The sequence below is a fragment of the Solanum tuberosum genome, unplaced genomic scaffold (assembly GCF_000226075.1).
Source record: "Solanum tuberosum cultivar DM 1-3 516 R44 unplaced genomic scaffold, SolTub_3.0 scf00591, whole genome shotgun sequence".
Classification (NCBI taxonomy): domain Eukaryota; kingdom Viridiplantae; phylum Streptophyta; class Magnoliopsida; order Solanales; family Solanaceae; genus Solanum; species Solanum tuberosum.
The window spans coordinates 189,000-206,126 of NW_006239516.1; the positions used below are offsets into that span (position 1 = coordinate 189,000).

General features: G+C 35.6%; 3 protein-coding genes and 1 non-coding gene across 6 annotated transcripts; 2 read left to right on the forward strand and 2 right to left on the reverse strand.

Annotated features, from left to right (window-relative positions):
• Positions 1 to 1,940: 1,940 nt before the first annotated feature.
• Positions 1,941 to 8,230, forward strand: LOC102580169 (uncharacterized). 3 transcript variants are annotated; one of them, XM_015304698.1, is made up of 10 exons: positions 1,941 to 2,202; positions 3,075 to 3,169; positions 3,239 to 3,390; positions 4,164 to 4,276; positions 4,940 to 5,018; positions 5,639 to 5,667; positions 6,229 to 6,322; positions 6,710 to 6,799; positions 7,069 to 7,258; positions 7,692 to 8,230. In XM_015304698.1, the coding sequence occupies exons 3-10, from the start codon at positions 3,247 to 3,249 to the stop codon at positions 8,093 to 8,095; spliced, it is 1,143 nt and encodes a 380-aa protein (XP_015160184.1). In that variant the 5' UTR covers positions 1,941 to 2,202; positions 3,075 to 3,169; positions 3,239 to 3,246; the 3' UTR covers positions 8,096 to 8,230. The 3 variants fall into 3 exon arrangements, with proteins under 3 accessions (XP_015160184.1, XP_006366046.1, XP_015160185.1); XM_006365984.2 differs by lacking the exon at positions 3,075 to 3,169; XM_015304699.1 differs by lacking the exons at positions 1,941 to 2,202; positions 5,639 to 5,667; positions 6,229 to 6,322 and having other exon boundaries at positions 2,827 to 3,169; positions 7,692 to 8,127.
• Positions 8,231 to 8,419: 189 nt separating this feature from the next.
• LOC102580955 (probable protein phosphatase 2C 55) lies at positions 8,420 to 10,011 on the reverse strand. Its single transcript, XM_006365987.2, has one exon. It carries the CDS (start codon positions 9,863 to 9,865, stop codon positions 8,744 to 8,746), a length of 1,122 nt encoding a protein of 373 aa, XP_006366049.1. The 5' UTR covers positions 9,866 to 10,011; the 3' UTR covers positions 8,420 to 8,743.
• A 3,711-nt stretch (positions 10,012 to 13,722) lies between these two features.
• TRNAM-CAU (transfer RNA methionine (anticodon CAU)) lies at positions 13,723 to 13,794 on the forward strand. Its single transcript has one exon. It is a non-coding gene; the product is annotated as a tRNA-Met (tRNA).
• A 455-nt stretch (positions 13,795 to 14,249) lies between these two features.
• Positions 14,250 to 16,902, reverse strand: LOC102581297 (uncharacterized). The gene is made up of 2 exons (XM_006365988.2): positions 16,716 to 16,902; positions 14,250 to 15,351 (listed from the first exon to the last, which is right to left on the reverse strand). Exon 2 carries the CDS (start codon positions 15,299 to 15,301, stop codon positions 14,801 to 14,803), a length of 501 nt encoding a protein of 166 aa, XP_006366050.1. The 5' UTR covers positions 15,302 to 15,351; positions 16,716 to 16,902; the 3' UTR covers positions 14,250 to 14,800.
• Between the last annotated feature and the right edge of the window lie 225 nt (positions 16,903 to 17,127).

Here is a 17,127-nt window from a genome sequence, read left to right on the forward strand (position 1 = left end):
GAAGAATTTCAGTCTCTTTCGTAAAGAATTCTCATATACTTGCTTGAGATTATTAGTTCATTTTACGTCAATAAGTGAATCGATCTAATAATTAATTATAGAGAATATAATAAAATAAGTAAACTTTTGTATGAAGAGTTGTTTGAAGGAAACTTTTGATAACGTTGATGCATTAATTCCTTTTATGTTTGCCGTTTATATTGTTATGACAGATAAAGTAGAAACTTCTTTTTGCGTGTTGCGGTCCTACCTTTTGTTATGATGTATAAGTACTAACATAAGTATATAGAATGATCTAGTGATTAACCAAATAATTAAAGGTCTTGTAATCAAAATATTATGAATTCCAACAAGCAAAAAAACAACAGATGTAACTTTTCTAAGCTTTGCTTGCAAAAGGTATTTCAATTTACTATAATTAAATAAAAAAACGTCATAAGTATTGGCCCACGTTGGGTGAGTTAAGGTAGTTATACAATTAATCAATTAATTAATTAATTTCTGAATTACAAACTGTCATTAGGTGAAATAGCTTTTTCACTTTAATCAATTATTATATGATAAATTAATCAAAATAATAACTACTACATTCACTTGTTGCATTCTTGTTTGATGAGAAATTGATTACTCAATATTTTACTTGTTGCATTCTTGTTTGATGAGAAATTGATTGCTCTATATTTTAAGTTGGTGATAGCTAAAATTAAAAGCAAAAAAATTGAAAAAGAGATATACATCGTATGAACCAAATATGGATTTTTTTTAAAATTTTTTTTATGGTTGGTGAAGAATATAACAATAACTACATTAATGGGGATTGCATATTGAATATTGATAAATCACCAAGTTAGAATCAAGATTAATACGAGTTCGATCAAATTCAATAACTTTGATTCTAATTCATCACCTTTTTATGCATAATTATGGCAAAGCTAAAATTAAGGTCAAATACGAGTTCGATCAAATTTAATAGCTTTGATTCAAATTCATCACCTTTTCATGCATAATTGCTAGAAAGGTCAGATATGAGTTCGATCAATTCAATAACTTTAGTTCAGATTCAATATTTACATTAACAAATTCATTAAACGTATATAAAAATTAAATTGAGAACACAAATTATTTATACTTGATATTGCTAATTTGAAATTTAAAAGTTCAAATTCCGACTCTACCCATCGTGTTCAATTATACATTCTTGTTTTTGTTGCAACACGTAAGAAACACGAGACTCATGACATAGGTGACTTTTTACTTGTCTTATTTTAGTTTGGTTTAGAGATAAAGATGTGACAACCATAGAACATCTTTCTCATTTTAACTAACAACTTCTAATAATAATAAAAGATCATAATATAAATGTATATTTTTCATTTGATAGCTAAGTTATTTAGTTCACAAATAAAAATAATAATTGAGGTATGACACGAAGTTGTGAAATTTACACAATGACAAAATGAGAATAATGTCTTAATATGATGATTGATGGCAACATTTCAACTATGAAGTCCATCAATTAGTGTTCCAATTTTTATTTTTTATTTTGTTTTTTCATCCCATCTCGATGTCTGTTACGATATAGATTAATCCAAATTCACATTAAGACATCACCACTTTGAGAGTAAAACACTCTATATTAAAAAGAAATTATTTCAATCTTTTATTCTCCTAATTATTCAAATTTCAAATACACTCAGAAAAGGTTAATAAAAATAAAATAAAATAGAGCCACCCCATCAAGCCTTATGTTGAAGCTGGATGAATTGACCTCAATGTAGATTGATCTTTAATTTTATCTACAAAAATGAATTGATTTTTAATTTTTGCCTTTTAATAACTAAACTTACGCCTACTGAAGCATACATTCTTTAGAAATTGAAGTAAAAAAAAGGGTGTGTTTGGTATGGAGGAAAATGTTTTCCTATTTTCTTTTGTTTGATTGCAACAAAATGTTGGGAAAACATTTTCCTAAACGACTTGTTTTCCTAAAATCAGCGGAAAACGACTTCCGTAACAAGTCTGCGGAAATCATTTTCCGGAAAAGAAGTCGACGCGCAACACAAGCGAATTTCACCCCAGCCTACGCCCTTGCCCACCCTCAAAGGAGCGCTGTTTCTCCATTATTTCTCCAGCTTGTTCCTCTCCAAATTTAGGGTTTCCATTGTTGTTCTTCTCATTCATATTCCTGTAAGAATTTCGAAGGTATGCTTTCAATAATTCTTCAAAATATTCATCTTTCACTTGCTTTTCTGCTGAAATACTTGCTCATGTGTTTGAATTTGACTTTACTTGGTGAATTTATGCATTGGATTCGATATTTTTTGGTAAATCTATGAATTGTGGCCTTTTGCTTTCGATAAGGATGAGCAAGCATGTGTTTCATTGTACTATGCACAGTTGAAATATGTGTGTGGTGTACAGAGATGAGCAACTGTGCACAATAATGTGAAAAACTTCAAGTCTCAACTGTATAGTGTTAGCTAGAAGCATGTACTAATGTATGGCACGCTGTTTTCAAGTTATTTTTTGATTAAAACGACAGTTCGATACATAAAATATATTCATCGTAAAATTAGAGATCTTATTCTAAAGGATTATTTGATAGTGTGTGTAGAAATAATAGAAAAATATCAAGATCTAGTGGGGAGGGGTTGGGGGTGAAAGAGCATAGAAAATTATTTCCCTAAAAAAATTCCTTACTCACCAACCAAACAATAGAAATTGTTTTCCGGAAAATATTTTCCACTCACTAACCAAACATAAGAAAACAAGTTAAAAATCAACTTGTTTCCAAGAAAACATTTTCCAGGAAAACATTTTCCTTCATACCAAACACACCCAAAATGTAACTTGAGAAATTTCATAATACGAAAAATATATACTTATATCCCGTAAAAAAGTTTTTTTTATTAACGAGGAACATAAATTAAAAACCAACACAAAGTAAAGGCCATAAGTACCAATAGGCAATGACCCTTTCAAAATGGTTATAAACGAAACTATGGATCGGCCAAATGAATATGACTCTTATGCTTTGGCCCATTTAGCCCATCACATTCATCAAATTTCCTTAGCCCATTTGTCAGACGAATTCAACCCGAACACCTATTGCTCCGCCGCTCGGAGCACACTAGTCGCCGGTCGACGATCGCCGCCCGTCGCCGCCACCGTAAGTATTTTTACTGTCTACTTAGTTTCTGAATTTGTGAAGTCTTATTATAGTTTTTCTCTGTTACAGCTGAAATTATGGGCTCAGAGATGGAAGTAGTTGAGCAGAGGCTAAATACTTTTGTAAGTCAGCTCCAGACAGAGTTTGCCATTCTCGATCGTCTCGTTTACAAAAACAAAAACCAGCATAGAAGATGCTCATATTTTCAGTACCTCTTAAAGGTTGTATGTTTACCAATATTTCTTCATATATGCATGTGTAATGAGCTTATTCTCGTAGTTTCTTGTCTTACGATTTCTGTTATTATTCGTTGTTTCATGTGCTTCGGTTATCACATTATTTGGCTACTGCTATTGTTCCTTGTCTTTACTTCTGTTTGATATGTGTTACTTGAACCAATGGTCTTTTAGAAACAACCTCTTAGCTTTGTGTTCCTTGAGTATGTTTCTGCCCTAAACTAAGAAACAGTATAGTGCTCGTTTTGATAAGAGTATTGCATACTATCTGCTGGAATGTTTTCAATGTCCCCCTTATGCAACTATGGGAATTTCTTCTAGTTCGCTAACTGTCTTTTACTACGGTTCACGTCTGTCCTTGAACTGACCAAAAAGCTTTCTATTTGAATGGAATTCCACAATTGCATAAGATTCGGTCTTGAACGATTATACTTTTGGTTAATTGGTTAGGTGTCGATAGCAACATAACCTTTGCTTTGGTCTATACAATGCGTAGGGGTAAAGGTCTGTGTACATACTAACCTCCTCAGACCTCACCTATGGCATTAGACTGGGTATGTTGTTGTTGTAGTGGGCCTTGCTTTGTTTAAACACAAAGAACTATCATAGAAGATGTTCCTATTTCCAATACCCCTCAAAGGTTGTTACCAAGGTTTATTCATGTATATATATTATCTGCATAGGGGGTATTGATGGGATTTGCTTTTTGTCCTAAGTGCAATGCTTACTTTATATGTTTGTTTTGATGATACTATTAGGTGCGAAGAGATGTGAGACTCCTCCAAACAGCTAACTTGGAGGAGGTTTTGAGTGCCTCCTTTCAAGTTCTTAACGGAAAAAGACCCAAGCAAAAAGTGCAGCTTTTGGGAAGGTACTTTAGACCCCTTTAAAGTACCTACATTTTGTTTTAAGGTTTTTATTATTATAGTTTTTGTAGTGATCATATGCCAAGTTTTGGAATTTTGATTACATCATAAATGTATACCACCTTTTCATATCTGTCAATGAGTAAATTTTGATTGGAGATGAGCGCTCCTCATACTCTTGCATTTTTCTACTCTTATATTGATGTCTACCACTTTCTGTCAGTGAAACAATTGAACAGACCTATAGGGAAGCTTACTGAAATTGCCTTCCTTACATATATGATTGTTATCAATAATCATCAATCTCTTTGTATTGTTTGCAAGTGCAAATGTTTGCTGATTATGATGTTTGAATGTTGCCTGGCTCTACCATTTGTTTAATTAAATAGTCTACCATCATGTTGTTAAAAATTGTTGTTTATGTGACCTATAACAATATTTTTGCAAGTTTTATCCATCATTTCATTAACCGACATATTGGAGGGTAATACTCTAACCAGTAACAAGCGAGATTAGTTTTACTGATCCCACTGTCATGGAAATAGAATTGCCATTATTTATGTCTTGCTCTTCCATTAAACTATACATACAAACTTTCACTGCCGCTTTCTAACTTATGATGATTTTATATATATTGAACTTTCACCCTCATTTTCTATTGACCTCAGCCTAAAGAGGAGAAGATCTAATGGTGGCAAATATAACTTTCTGGAGCGTCTTTCAGGGGTTGCACACCTGTTGTCTCAGGTATCATTGTTTCTTTTGTTCATACTTCTTGTTGTTCAACCACTCATCCAAGTCTGTAAAGTAACTCATGATAATGAATCGCCAGTCTCAGTTTACCATGTTAGCGAAATCTCCTGCTAGCATTTACTGGCAATACGCCCTAGTTTTCATTTATAAAAAGGGTAGTCCGGTGCATGAAGCATTATACATTCACGTTGGAACTTGGAAAGGGTCGTACTCGCACCCCTTAATGTAGGCAGTCTATCCGGATGCAAGCTTTAGTGGTTGATTCCAGGGCTCGAACCTTGTCACATGGAGAAAACTTATCATTGCTCCAAGGAACGTTTACCAGTAGAAAATATAGATGACTTCTATTTAGAGTACCTAAGGTATTGAATAGAGACGAGTCTTAATGGAATAATAGGATTCATGTAGCTGACTCTAATTCACCTAGGATTGAATCGATTGAGGCATAGTTATTATTATTCCATATAACTACAGGAATGGTGATTTCTCTCTCTCTCTATTGAATCAAGTGTCTTAACATACGGGGCTTAATAAGAATCATATTACAACAAGGAAAACTTGAAGTCATCATTTTATGAAGTAGTAATTCCTAATTCACTTGTTCTTTCTTGCAGATGGTTGAGCCAATGTTAAGGGCCGCTGCGTATCCTTCTTGCTTTTTTTTTTATTGCATATTAATACTTCCTTTTATATGTTGATTATGGGATAAGATTCACTTATGGAAATTGATGGCCATTAATGCCATTGGTGATTTCCTTTTAGACTTTTAAATCTTTAAGTAATAGGAAGAGCAGAGCTTGAGTTGTTCATTTTCTTTCATAATTCTTAGGGTGTGTAGGTGATTGGAGTAAAATCAGGGTGTTTTTGTAAACACCGTGAGTGCTTACTTATGTGCATATAGCAAACCTTTTCTGTTCTTCAAATTACTAGATTTTTGCACAGCTAATTCTCTGTAAACATATCGGTTTGATAAATTGGTGTAGTTGGATATTTATTGTACCTCCTTTCTTCCTTTTTATTTTCCATTTCTTCATAATTTCATATGTATAGTCTTTGTCTCATTTGTAGGTTGACTTTGTTTTTCACCTTGTGCGGATTGCTTTTCATTTCAAAGTAGACACTCAATCATTGTGCCTGTTTAATGCAAATTCCAATGTGGATTGTTAGCCATGTATGATTGTTTTTTACCCTTAACAGTAGACAGGGAGATATCAACACTTCTTGCACGATCATTTTTTATGGGATTTTCACTGACAGTATTGTCCTTGCTTGCCCGAATTAGAGTTCTAGTTCAGCAAGTAAGCATTCTCAGGATAATTTTATCATTTTCTGAAGTGTGAAATGTTATGTGAACTCATGAAGAATGGCACCATTTTAAAGCTCATTCCTTAGTCATACTTATAATAATAAAGGTCTTGCACATGGATTGTGTTCTTTTGAAATTTGAGTTTGTTGAAGTTCTAGTTTCCAGTAGAATACACTGGAGTCATGGTAATTTCTGGAGCTTATTATATAGAGAAACTAATCTAATTCAAGAGGGGAATGGGTCATGTATGACCTGAGAATTTTGCTCTTTTAGAGCATGCAATATTTAAGGAATTGAAAAGCTTATGTCGAGCAAATTTCCTTAGGATTTCTGGTAATTGAATAGGAAATTCTAAGCAAATTTTCTTTGTTCATTGCAGATGCTTCTTGATGTTGTTTGTGTATTCAACAATGTCTCCTCTTTATCTCAGAGGGAACAAGCCATAAAATTGACTCAAGATGGATTTGAGGTTTTTTCTTTGCTACTGACTGCTCTCTGTTTTTCTGATGCAATGCAGTAAATTATTTCCTTCCTTATACTCCCTTTGTTTACTTGCTTTTTTGATTGGTTAAATTTGTTCTGTTAATGTCAAGAAATGGTTGGAAAATTTATGAGAATTATTCTTCTCACAAGTCCAATGATGAGATAGGAAAATTGATAGTACTTCCTTGATAGTTGTTAATAACAACTCTAAGATGAAATCAAAGAAGCAAATGCTCAATAATTTGTGCATTGCAGGTTTTTAGAGAATACTTTCCGCCAAAGCAGCAGGTGATCTTCCTCGAATGTATATGGGAATCTGATAAGTATATTTTAGTTGAGAGACAAAATCAGAAAGATGTCGGAAGCCAGGAAAAGGAGGTTGGAGAAGATGTTTCTGTAGAAGCATCTAAGGTTCAGTATGAAAGCATTGAGCTTTTCCTAGGAGGTAACCATGTACCACAATTTCTTTTTTACTGTCTTGTTTTCTTTATCAAGTCATTCTATCAGTCTGAGATAGAAGTGAACTCAAGGTTGCACGTGATGATTCCATTGGACATAGTAATATCCAGAGTTTTTCTGTTTGCCAGTTTTTATCATTAAAAAAGACAGCCCAATGCACGAAACATCCGGTGTTCACATAGGACTTGGGGAAGGGCCATATACCCAGGGGATGTAGTGTAGGCAGCGTACCTGACACCAGTTTTAGTCATTCAGTTTGACAATAAAGTTCATGGAAGAAGTGTCTGTTGCATATCTTTCTAGTGTATTCATATATCTAGTGCTTCTTACTCCCTACGATGAAGTTCTTCATTTGTTGCTGAAATCCAGTGTTATTCGTCTATAATTTGGTACGTAACTTTTTCTGGGGTCTTGTGTAGATGACAAACCTGGACAGACGGCCTCTAAAGATTCGGCTGAGGATGGTCAAACTATAAAGGACAACGATATAGTAGATTCCTTGGAGGATCCTATCCAAGATAGTAATGATGAATCTCGAGCTCAAGTTGATTCAACTATTGCAGGACCTTCAGGCAATAATTTTGATACTCCTGAAGCCGGAGCACTTCCAAGTACATCACCCGACAAGAATCCTGCCAAAGCCAAACACGGATCAAGAAATAGTGTTGCATTTGTTTCAGTGAAAAGACCCAAAGTGTCAACAAACAATGAGTTGGGGTTTGATATTCATAGAACAGAAAAGGGTGATAATTCTGGTGTAGATAAAGAAGATCCATTTTTCAGTTTACTTTTTAGTGGAAATGTGAAGACCAGTCTATTCTGAACTTCACCTAAATAGTTTTTCATTTCTCCTTGTTTTTCTCTGTTAACTATGCCGCGGCGCATCTTTGCGTCCATATTTGTGAGTTGATGCTCAATAATGTCCAAATTTGGACAATTTATCCAAATTGGTTTTAAATTTTTAGAGTTGATGCTCGATCATGTCCTTTTTTGAGGGTAGGAAGAAATTTGGAGCATCTGTGGGAGCTGAAAATGAAATGGAGTTTGTTTCTCTTAACACAGTGAAGAACTCAACTGTTAACAGTATTAACACTTTCCAGAGAGCTTACAAGCCAGCAAACAGGTATTAATTTAATGAACACTAATATCATGTACCAAATAAGGCATCTACTAAGTAAACAAAAATACAGAAGAAAATCCTTCATCAAATAAATGTTAATGATTCCAACATGCTATTTGAATTTCATAAAGTAAAACACTTGTATCAAACTGAGGTGAACTAAGCTAGACCCAAGATGCTGCTGAAGCCTTCTCATTCTTGTCTTTGTTTTACACACAAATCAAAATGCCAAAATTCTAACCAATGCCTCGGATTTATGGGTTGCTGTATTGTATGACTCTCCTCCATCCAGCTGTTGATTCTGTTCCAATAGTGTCTCTGAAAATTGCGACATGGTATGAATTTTCAATTTTACTCTGTTATGTAAGAAACAACTACAGTGATGTCGTCCAGCTTCCCACCATGGTAATCAAATCCAGACTCACGAGCTCCATCAGAGAAAGGCGAAGACTTAGTATGATCCATTGCTCTTAGCTGTGCCAGTTCTGCTATCCGCTGAGCAGTCATCTGAGGCCCTAAGCCAGCTTCCATGGCCTGAAATACAACTCCACTGATATCTTCGTCATACAAATTATCAAAAAGCCCATCTGTACCAACAATTAGGACATCTCCAGGTACAACAGTAATGTTGAACACCATGGCAGAGCTAGGTGAATCACCCGCGTTATTGCAATCTAGTTGATATGGGAAATTAAACCCATGCTGTTGTGAAGGGGATTTAAATGCAGCACATCCATTTCTAACCAACATAAATCCGCTATCTCCTAAATTAACTGCATAAAGACCTCCTTCAGTGAGTGCAACGATACACGCTGTAGAAGAGCCTTTTGCTTTTGTTCTCACGTAAGCTTTCTCCAGCACCCTGATTAGGTCTACAGAACCTTTTGGCTCATCTTGAATTGCAGATAAAGAGTGAGACATCAATTCACGGGCATATAGTCCAGCATCAATACCAAGATCAGCCCATCCACCAACACCATCAGCTACACCAATTGCTGGTGTAAGGGTACAAATAAAATGAGCATCCTCTCCACCAGTTTTTGCTTTAGCAGGATGAGGTAGGTAAAAAGATCCCGAGTTTAGCTGCAAGGAGATCTTTGCTTCAGAAGAATTAACAACATCTACAACTTGTTCTGTGCCCTTGGAATTATCAGAAGACACATTAGAAGCAGAGGCAGTTCCAGAAAAGAAACATTCGTGGGATAAATTGCGAAAACCTTCCAATCCAAAGCCTTTGTGTGGGTTGAGGTTAGTCCTCCTCTTTGCAACATTAGTCGTGAAATATTGGTAAAGCATGAAGTTATTGGGCCGTCCTTTGTTTCCCAAACTGATGTTAGCTTTACTAACATTTTGAAAGCCTCTTTTGTTGTAAGAAACAGTACAACTCTTTACTGACAAACTACACTGCAGGCGCCTAGCAGTCATATTGCCAACGAAATGGCCAATATGAGTCCTTGAACCACAAACAGCCATTATGCCTTTCTGAGTATCAATAACAAAAGTAGCTCGGGAAGCAGCAAACCTTCAAGTGCAGAGTTCTGCAAAACCACGGAAGGAAACAACATGAGGTTACATAAGTAGATTGCATTTTCTTCTTTTTAATGGACATAGTAGATAAAGCAATCTGACAAAGCAAGACACACATAACACAAGCTCCTATATCTCCCCTTCAATTAATCTTATAAACAAAAATTTATACTGAGGAGATTGTGTTATCATGTGCAGGCTAGAAAGTGCAAGTTGTAAAGCTTGGCAAATAAAACCTATTAACTTGGAAACAAAAACGTCACACGAAACACGAATATCAAGAAAATTGACTCAGTCAAATTACGAACTAAAAGCACATTCATGAATACAAAATTCCGGGGAGCTCATTAGCAGCCAAAAGTTGCAAAAGAACTTTCCAAAGTGGAACTATTCCGACAATAAGCTTAAAGGCAACAAGAAAACTGTCAACAGTCAACGAAAGAGTGTGACACAGTGAGGCAGCGACAGATAATCAATCGTTAAGGGGCCTGAAGGAGAACTTAGAATTTCAATTGGTTTTTCTTCTCAATCTCTATGTGGAATTCTTGAACAAAAAATCAGAAGAAAAAATTTACACCCTATTTTTATCACAAGTTAATTTTGAGCTTTGTTATCTGGGGTACGCCAAAAATGATGTAGTAACTCAACTACGCATGCCTGTAGTGTAGTTGACCCCCCCCCCGCACACACACACGCCAATAACTTAATACTATCAACTATGCCTGAATCCCAAATTAGTTGACCACAAAACAAAAGTGGGTTTTGAGAATATCACCCTTATTCTTTTCCAATAAACGTGGTACCTAGGCCAGCTTGCGCATAACTCAACTAACTCCAAACCAGTAAAAGTATCATGTGACTCTGGCATAAATTGATTGGTTCCACTCTGGAGTTTAAGGAACTTTTCATACTTGTTTATTTTCAAAATTACAACTTCAAACAGTTAAGAGTGGTTAGAGTCTCTCACTGGTTGGGGAACAAACGGGTAATGAACCAGGGGTCTGTTTATATGGATTTGGGAGATCCTCCCTTCATTAGCTAGCTTTAGGGGTTGAGTTAGGCCTACCTGTCATATCCATCTTTGTTTAGGCTCTCAGTCCACGCTCCAGTTGGTCTGTTTAACACTTCCACAGATGTGAAAAAATTACCTAATATTTTTTACTCCGCTACGATTTGAACATCAGACCTCATGATTCCTGACCCATTCATTGACCGCTAGACCACACCCTCCGATTAAATGTCACCCTTATTCTTGTCAAATCAGCACAGTATATAATTAACAGATAAGAGCACACTAGAAGGAAACAAAAAATGCTGAAAGAAATTCAAGAAAAGACCTTCTGAGTAATACAATGAGGGAATTGGGATTTGAGGTTAGTCCTCCTCTTTGCAACATTAGTCGTGAAATATTGGTAAAGCATGAAGTTATTGGGCCGTCCTTTGTTTCCCAAACTGATGTTAGCTTTACTAACATTTTGAAAGCCTCTTTTGTTGTAAGAAACAGTACAACTCTTTACTGACAAACTACACTGCAGGCGCCTAGCAGTCATATTGCCAACGAAATGGCCAATATGAGTCCTTGAACCACAAACAGCCATTATGCCTTTCTGAGTATCAATAACAAAAGTAGCTCGGGAAGCAGCAAACCTTCAAGTGCAGAGTTCTGCAAAACCACGGAAGGAAACAACATGAGGTTACATAAGTAGATTGCATTTTCTTCTTTTTAATGGACATAGTAGATAAAGCAAAGTGACAAACCAAGACACACATAACACAAGCTCCTATATCTCCCCTTCAATTAATCTTATAAACAAAAATTTATACTGAGGAGATTGTGTTATCATGTGCAGGCTAGAAAGTGCAAGTTGTAAAGCTTGGCAAATAAAACCTATTAACTTGGAAACAAAAACGTCACACGAAACACGAATAACAAGAAAATTGACTCAGACAAATTAAGAACTAAAAGCACATTCATGAATACAAAATTCCGGGGAGCTCATTAGCAGCCAAAAGTTGCAAAAGAACTTTCCAAAGTGGAACTATTCCGACAATAAGCTTAAAGGCAACAAGAAAACTGTCAACAGTCAACGAAAGAGTGTGACACAGTGAGGCAGCGACAGATAATCAATCGTTAAGGGGCCTGAAGGAGAACTTAGAATTTCAATTGGTTTTTCTTCTCAATCTCTATGTGGAATTCTTGAACAAAAAATCAGAAGAAAAAATTTACACCCTATTTTTATCACAAGTTAATTTTGAGCTTTGTTATCTGGGGTACGCCAAAAATGATGTAGTAACTCAACTACGCATGCCTGTAGTGTAGTTGACCCCCCCCCCGCACACACACACGCCAATAACTTAATACTATCAACTATGCCTGAATCCCAAATTAGTTGACCACAAAACAAAAGTGGGTTTTGAGAATATCACCCTTATTCTTTTCCAATAAACGTGGTACCTAGGCCAGCTTGCGCATAACTCAACTAACTCCAAACCAGTAAAAGTATCATGTGACTCTGGCATAAATTGATTGGTTCCACTCTGGAGTTTAAGGAACTTTTCATACTTGTTTATTTTCAAAATTACAACTTCAAACAGTTAAGAGTGGTTAGAGTCTCTCACTGGTTGGGGAACAAACGGGTAATGAACCAGGGGTCTGTTTATATGGATTTGGGAGATCCTCCCTTCATTAGCTAGCTTTAGGGGTTGAGTTAGGCCTACCTGTCATATCCATCTTTGTTTAGGCTCTCAGTCCACGCTCCAGTTGGTCTGTTTAACACTTCCACAGATGTGAAAAAATTACCTAATATTTTTTACTCCGCTACGATTTGAACATCAGACCTCATGATTCCTGACCCATTCATTGACCGCTAGACCACACCCTCCGATTAAATGTCACCCTTATTCTTGTCAAATCAGCACAGTATATAATTAACAGATAAGAGCACACTAGAAGGAAACAAAAAATGCTGAAAGAAATTCAAGAAAAGACCTTCTGAGTAATACAATGAGGGAATTGGGATTTTCCACTTTCTTTATCAACAATGTCTTCCTCATTCAAGAACAACAGATAACAATCAAAATTACTACAACTTAAACAAACAGAGCAAAAGGGTATCATAAAACTTCACCTGATAACTGTTTAGCTTATCGTTTTATGAAATTCTTTCACCGGCGGCAAAGTCTTTGCTGCCTGAGAAACTATCTTTATCCTTTTCTATCCAAACCCCACTTCAAATATGCCTCAATATTCACTGTTTGGATGCAAAAGCTGCAATCTTTTTCACTCTAGGGTGCAACTTGGAAGCTTTAATATAAGGGTTCACTGTAGATTTTCTCTTATTTTTATTAATATATTATAATATATAAAATTTGTTTCTTTTTCTTTGGTTTGGACTTTGGATAAGAGCCTTATTTGAGTTTAACTAATACCTATAGATGGTATAATTTTATTATTTTTGAAAAAGATATAAGGGGGAGTTCCCGAGTTAGATTTTTAGTTATTTTCAAAATAAATTCTCAAGATATATTAATTGAAATCTTATTTTATAAAAGTATTTTATTTAGTATATTGAGTGATTACGGAATTCTATTTGAGATCATGAATAAGGTCCAAGACTATATAATAAGGTAAATAAAATGACAGTTGTTTTACTAGGAAAATTTGACTTTCTCATAGCTTAGATGAAGATATATTGTGTTTTGGGACTCACCTCCCTCTTATTATACTTTATTTCAATTATAATACAAAGACTATTACTACTAGATTAATTTATAAAATAAATGAAGTAGATTAGTATCAACAAATCAGAGTGGCGCAGCGGAAGCGTGGTGGGCCCATAACCCACAGGTCCCAGGATCGAAACCTGGCTCTGATATACAATTCAGTGAGCTTCCAAAACCACATTTTTTCATCATCGTCCAAATTCTTTTTCTTCAACTCGGGCCAGATAGCCGAAAAACTACATATACAAATGTGTCATTCTTTTTGAGACGTGTAGTTTATGTGGCATAGTATAAAAAACTGACAGTAGTAAACAGGTGCTGGAAGTTGGCTAATTGAAGAGGTTGAGTTCAGACTTACACATGTGATTCTTAGTAAAGAAACTCATTCATAGTTCATATGGTCACCTTAATAAAAACCAGAAACCAGCTACATCAACCCAAAAACAAGATTACTAGAACGATTTTCGAATCAAAATGGATTGAGTTAACGAGACCAGCTAACTCCTTTTCATCTCTTGTCACAAGAGAGAAAGTAATCGATGAAGTAACAGCGAACGATGACAATAAAACAGTTGCCAGTGTTGAAATGAAGTTAACTGAATGCAGATGCAGTTAAAAGTTGAGCAACTTTATTATCAACACATGAATAAGGTGATTGCCAGGCTGCTCAATTTTCCATTATATTACTTTCCAGTTAATTACATTGAGAAGATATGGTAAAGAATTCGCGTAAACGCACTTTGAATTTGAACCTAACCAAAATGACCAATTCTCATGTCAGGCAGGACTACATCTCTTCAAACATTACACAGGACATAACAGCTTACGCTTTACTGTTGCTGAGAAGATGACTGCAAGAAATTCTACAGTTTAATAAGCAACAGAGCCACAATTGGATGCCTCGTCTTGCAAGGAATCGATAACTTCAGTAAGCTGGAAATAGGCCATCAAGATAATCTGTGTAGCAACCTTTGGCAACTTGCAGATAGGCCTTCACCTAGCAGTTACTCGAGACAAAAGCTTGGATTGTTTCGTTGGTCATAAAACAAATAAAGAATGGGAGCAGTAAGCTCATAACCAGCATCTGTTCTGTGGTAGAAGTTGCAGAACGTGATCGCCCAAAAGCAATTTCTTGATCCACTTACAAGGTTCACATGCCTAGACAGGGCTCTCAGAAAGTTTTGAGAAGCTATTCTTCTTCAGACTATTCTTCATAAGGTTTGCACGTGTTTTTCCCGAACTACCACATTTTATGTCCACGATTTCCACTAACGCCAGTCCCTTTCTATCAGGTTTCTTCCTAATAGGAGCTCCATCTACTGAAATGTTTTCTGATTTTAGTATAGGAATTTGAGGAGTTCTACAATTGTAGTATTGCTTCGCCTTCCTGACTATCTCGGAGTCATTTTCATGATCTTCAGATGCCCAGCTGCTGCTAGCTTTATCGATTGATTTTCTTGGCTTTATTCTTTTAGGACTGGTTGCATCACCAGCAGCAAATGAACAAACAGTAGGAGACCTATACCTACGTGATACAGATGTCGTAGAAGCAGATGGCTTTGAATCTAATTCTCTTGACATGAGGGCACTGATCGTACCAGTTGTTCCAACTTTAATCGAACCTCCACCACCCCTTATGGACTCTAATGTCTGAACCATAATTCTCTCCAAATATTCTGAGGTTGCTCTACCAGATATTTAGATAAACCCTGTGAAATAACAACCAATACGTGCATAAGTCCGACTGTGATGAGATGAGTTCAAACAAAATCTAACTCTTCATACAATCATGGTTGACATGAACTTATATATATGAACTAAAAATCTGGTCAATTAAGGAACAGCACAGCAAAAGAGCTAAGAGCACAGTCACATAAATGCCAATATCCTAAATTTATCAGGAACAAACACATAAACACAGAAATATCTATAATTGTAACGAGAACCTACAAGTAAAGTCATCCGAAGACACATCACAATAACTTTAGAAAGCTGCATAATAAGGACCTGAAAACCATATATAAGAGAAAATAAAGCTCACTGGTCGGCATATTCTAGTAAATATTCTATCAGATTATAAAAGATCAAAAGCCAAAGGGAATCGTACTGGATTTTTTGTTAAAGGGCATCTACATGGTTTACCAGTTATACTGATTCTTAAGATTGAAACAGACTAGACATGGCTAAAAGATGGAACATAAAACATTTTTTCGGTTTTTCACCCGGTGCAGGTACACATGTTTGGTCCGACTAATCTGAATTCTCGCTGCATAAGACCCCTTTAAAGGAGAAACATCCCCTACTAGGACTTTTTCCATACCTAGGACTCGAACCCGAGACTTCTGCTTAAGGTGGAGGGATCCTTCCCATCCCACTACAACCCTTGGATGGAACATCAAACATGTTACTCAATCAAACCCAAATCACAAAGGGAAAACAAAGAACTATCATGCTAAACAGAAAGAGTTCTTTCTCCTGACCAACCATCCCTTGACATATTCTTGAAAATGCAAAATGAACCTTGAATTAGAAGTTCTTTTCTCCTCACACAGAAAAAGTCCTCCAAGTTTTCAATCTATGCATCAACTTGACAAGTTTCATAGACTCAAGAATCACAAAAAGAAGCTGAAGATTTGAAAACACCACAAAGATTGAAACTTTGGCAAGTCAACATAGCAAAGACATTTAGTTAAAGACGGAAGAATTTTAGGATGGAACACCAAACACATTACCTAATCAAACCCAACATCTCAAAGGGAAAACTGAAAAGCCTAACTGTCTTGACCCTCACTTAACAAATTCTTGAAAATGCAAAGACAAGTTGAATCCTCCTAAACATAAAAAGTCCTCCAAATTTTCAATCTATGCATAACTTGACAAGGGCAATAGACCCATAAATCCCATATAACTAATACTCAAGAATCACAAGAAGCAGCTAAAAATATGTGAAAACACCACAAAGATTGAAATTTTGACAAGTCAATAAAACAGATAGTATTATCTTGGACTGAAACCCAATGAAATAACAAAGAAAAAAAAAAAGCTGCCATTGGAGCCCTGAAAAAAGGTTTACCTAATAAAGATGAGCAAATCCCCTCTGTCAATGGAGGGGGTTTGACAGCAAATATTCAATGCCCTTTGTGTCGCTCTGCAGAAAAGCATATTGTGTTACATGATTCATCAATAATTTGTAAAACTTTTGTTGTTGGGCCCCACCCACACCTTTTGTTGCCTCAGATGTGGGGAAGAACTACTTTTTTGATTGTTAAATTAGTAAATTTTAGCCTTTTATCAATTTGAACTTCACCGATCCTTCCTCAAGTAAATTGTTCTTATAATTTAAACAGATAAAGATTCGAACTTTACACATCATTCTTGAAGTAAATTGTTTTTATAATTTAAAGTGATAAAGATTTGAACTTGATAAATTCATTCATGAAATTTCACTATTTCTTGGAGTTTGAACGTTCAAAACATCTACGATT

Bases quoted from the DNA above. Each gene is read 5' to 3' on its own strand.
- LOC102580169 (XM_015304698.1), top strand. From the start codon at position 3,247: ATGGGCTCAGAGATGGAAGTAGTTGAGCAGAGGCTAAATACTTTTGTA. The intron at 4,277-4,939 runs GTACTTTAGACC...TATTGACCTCAG, and splicing joins AAAGTGCAGCTTTTGGGAAG to CCTAAAGAGGAGAAGATCTA. The intron at 6,800-7,068 runs GTTTTTTCTTTG...TGTGCATTGCAG, and splicing joins TGACTCAAGATGGATTTGAG to GTTTTTAGAGAATACTTTCC.
- LOC102581297 (XM_006365988.2), bottom strand. From the start codon at position 15,301: ATGGTTCAGACATTAGAGTCCATAAGGGGTGGTGGAGGTTCGATTAAA.
- LOC102580955 (XM_006365987.2), bottom strand. From the start codon at position 9,865: ATGGCTGTTTGTGGTTCAAGGACTCATATTGGCCATTTCGTTGGCAAT.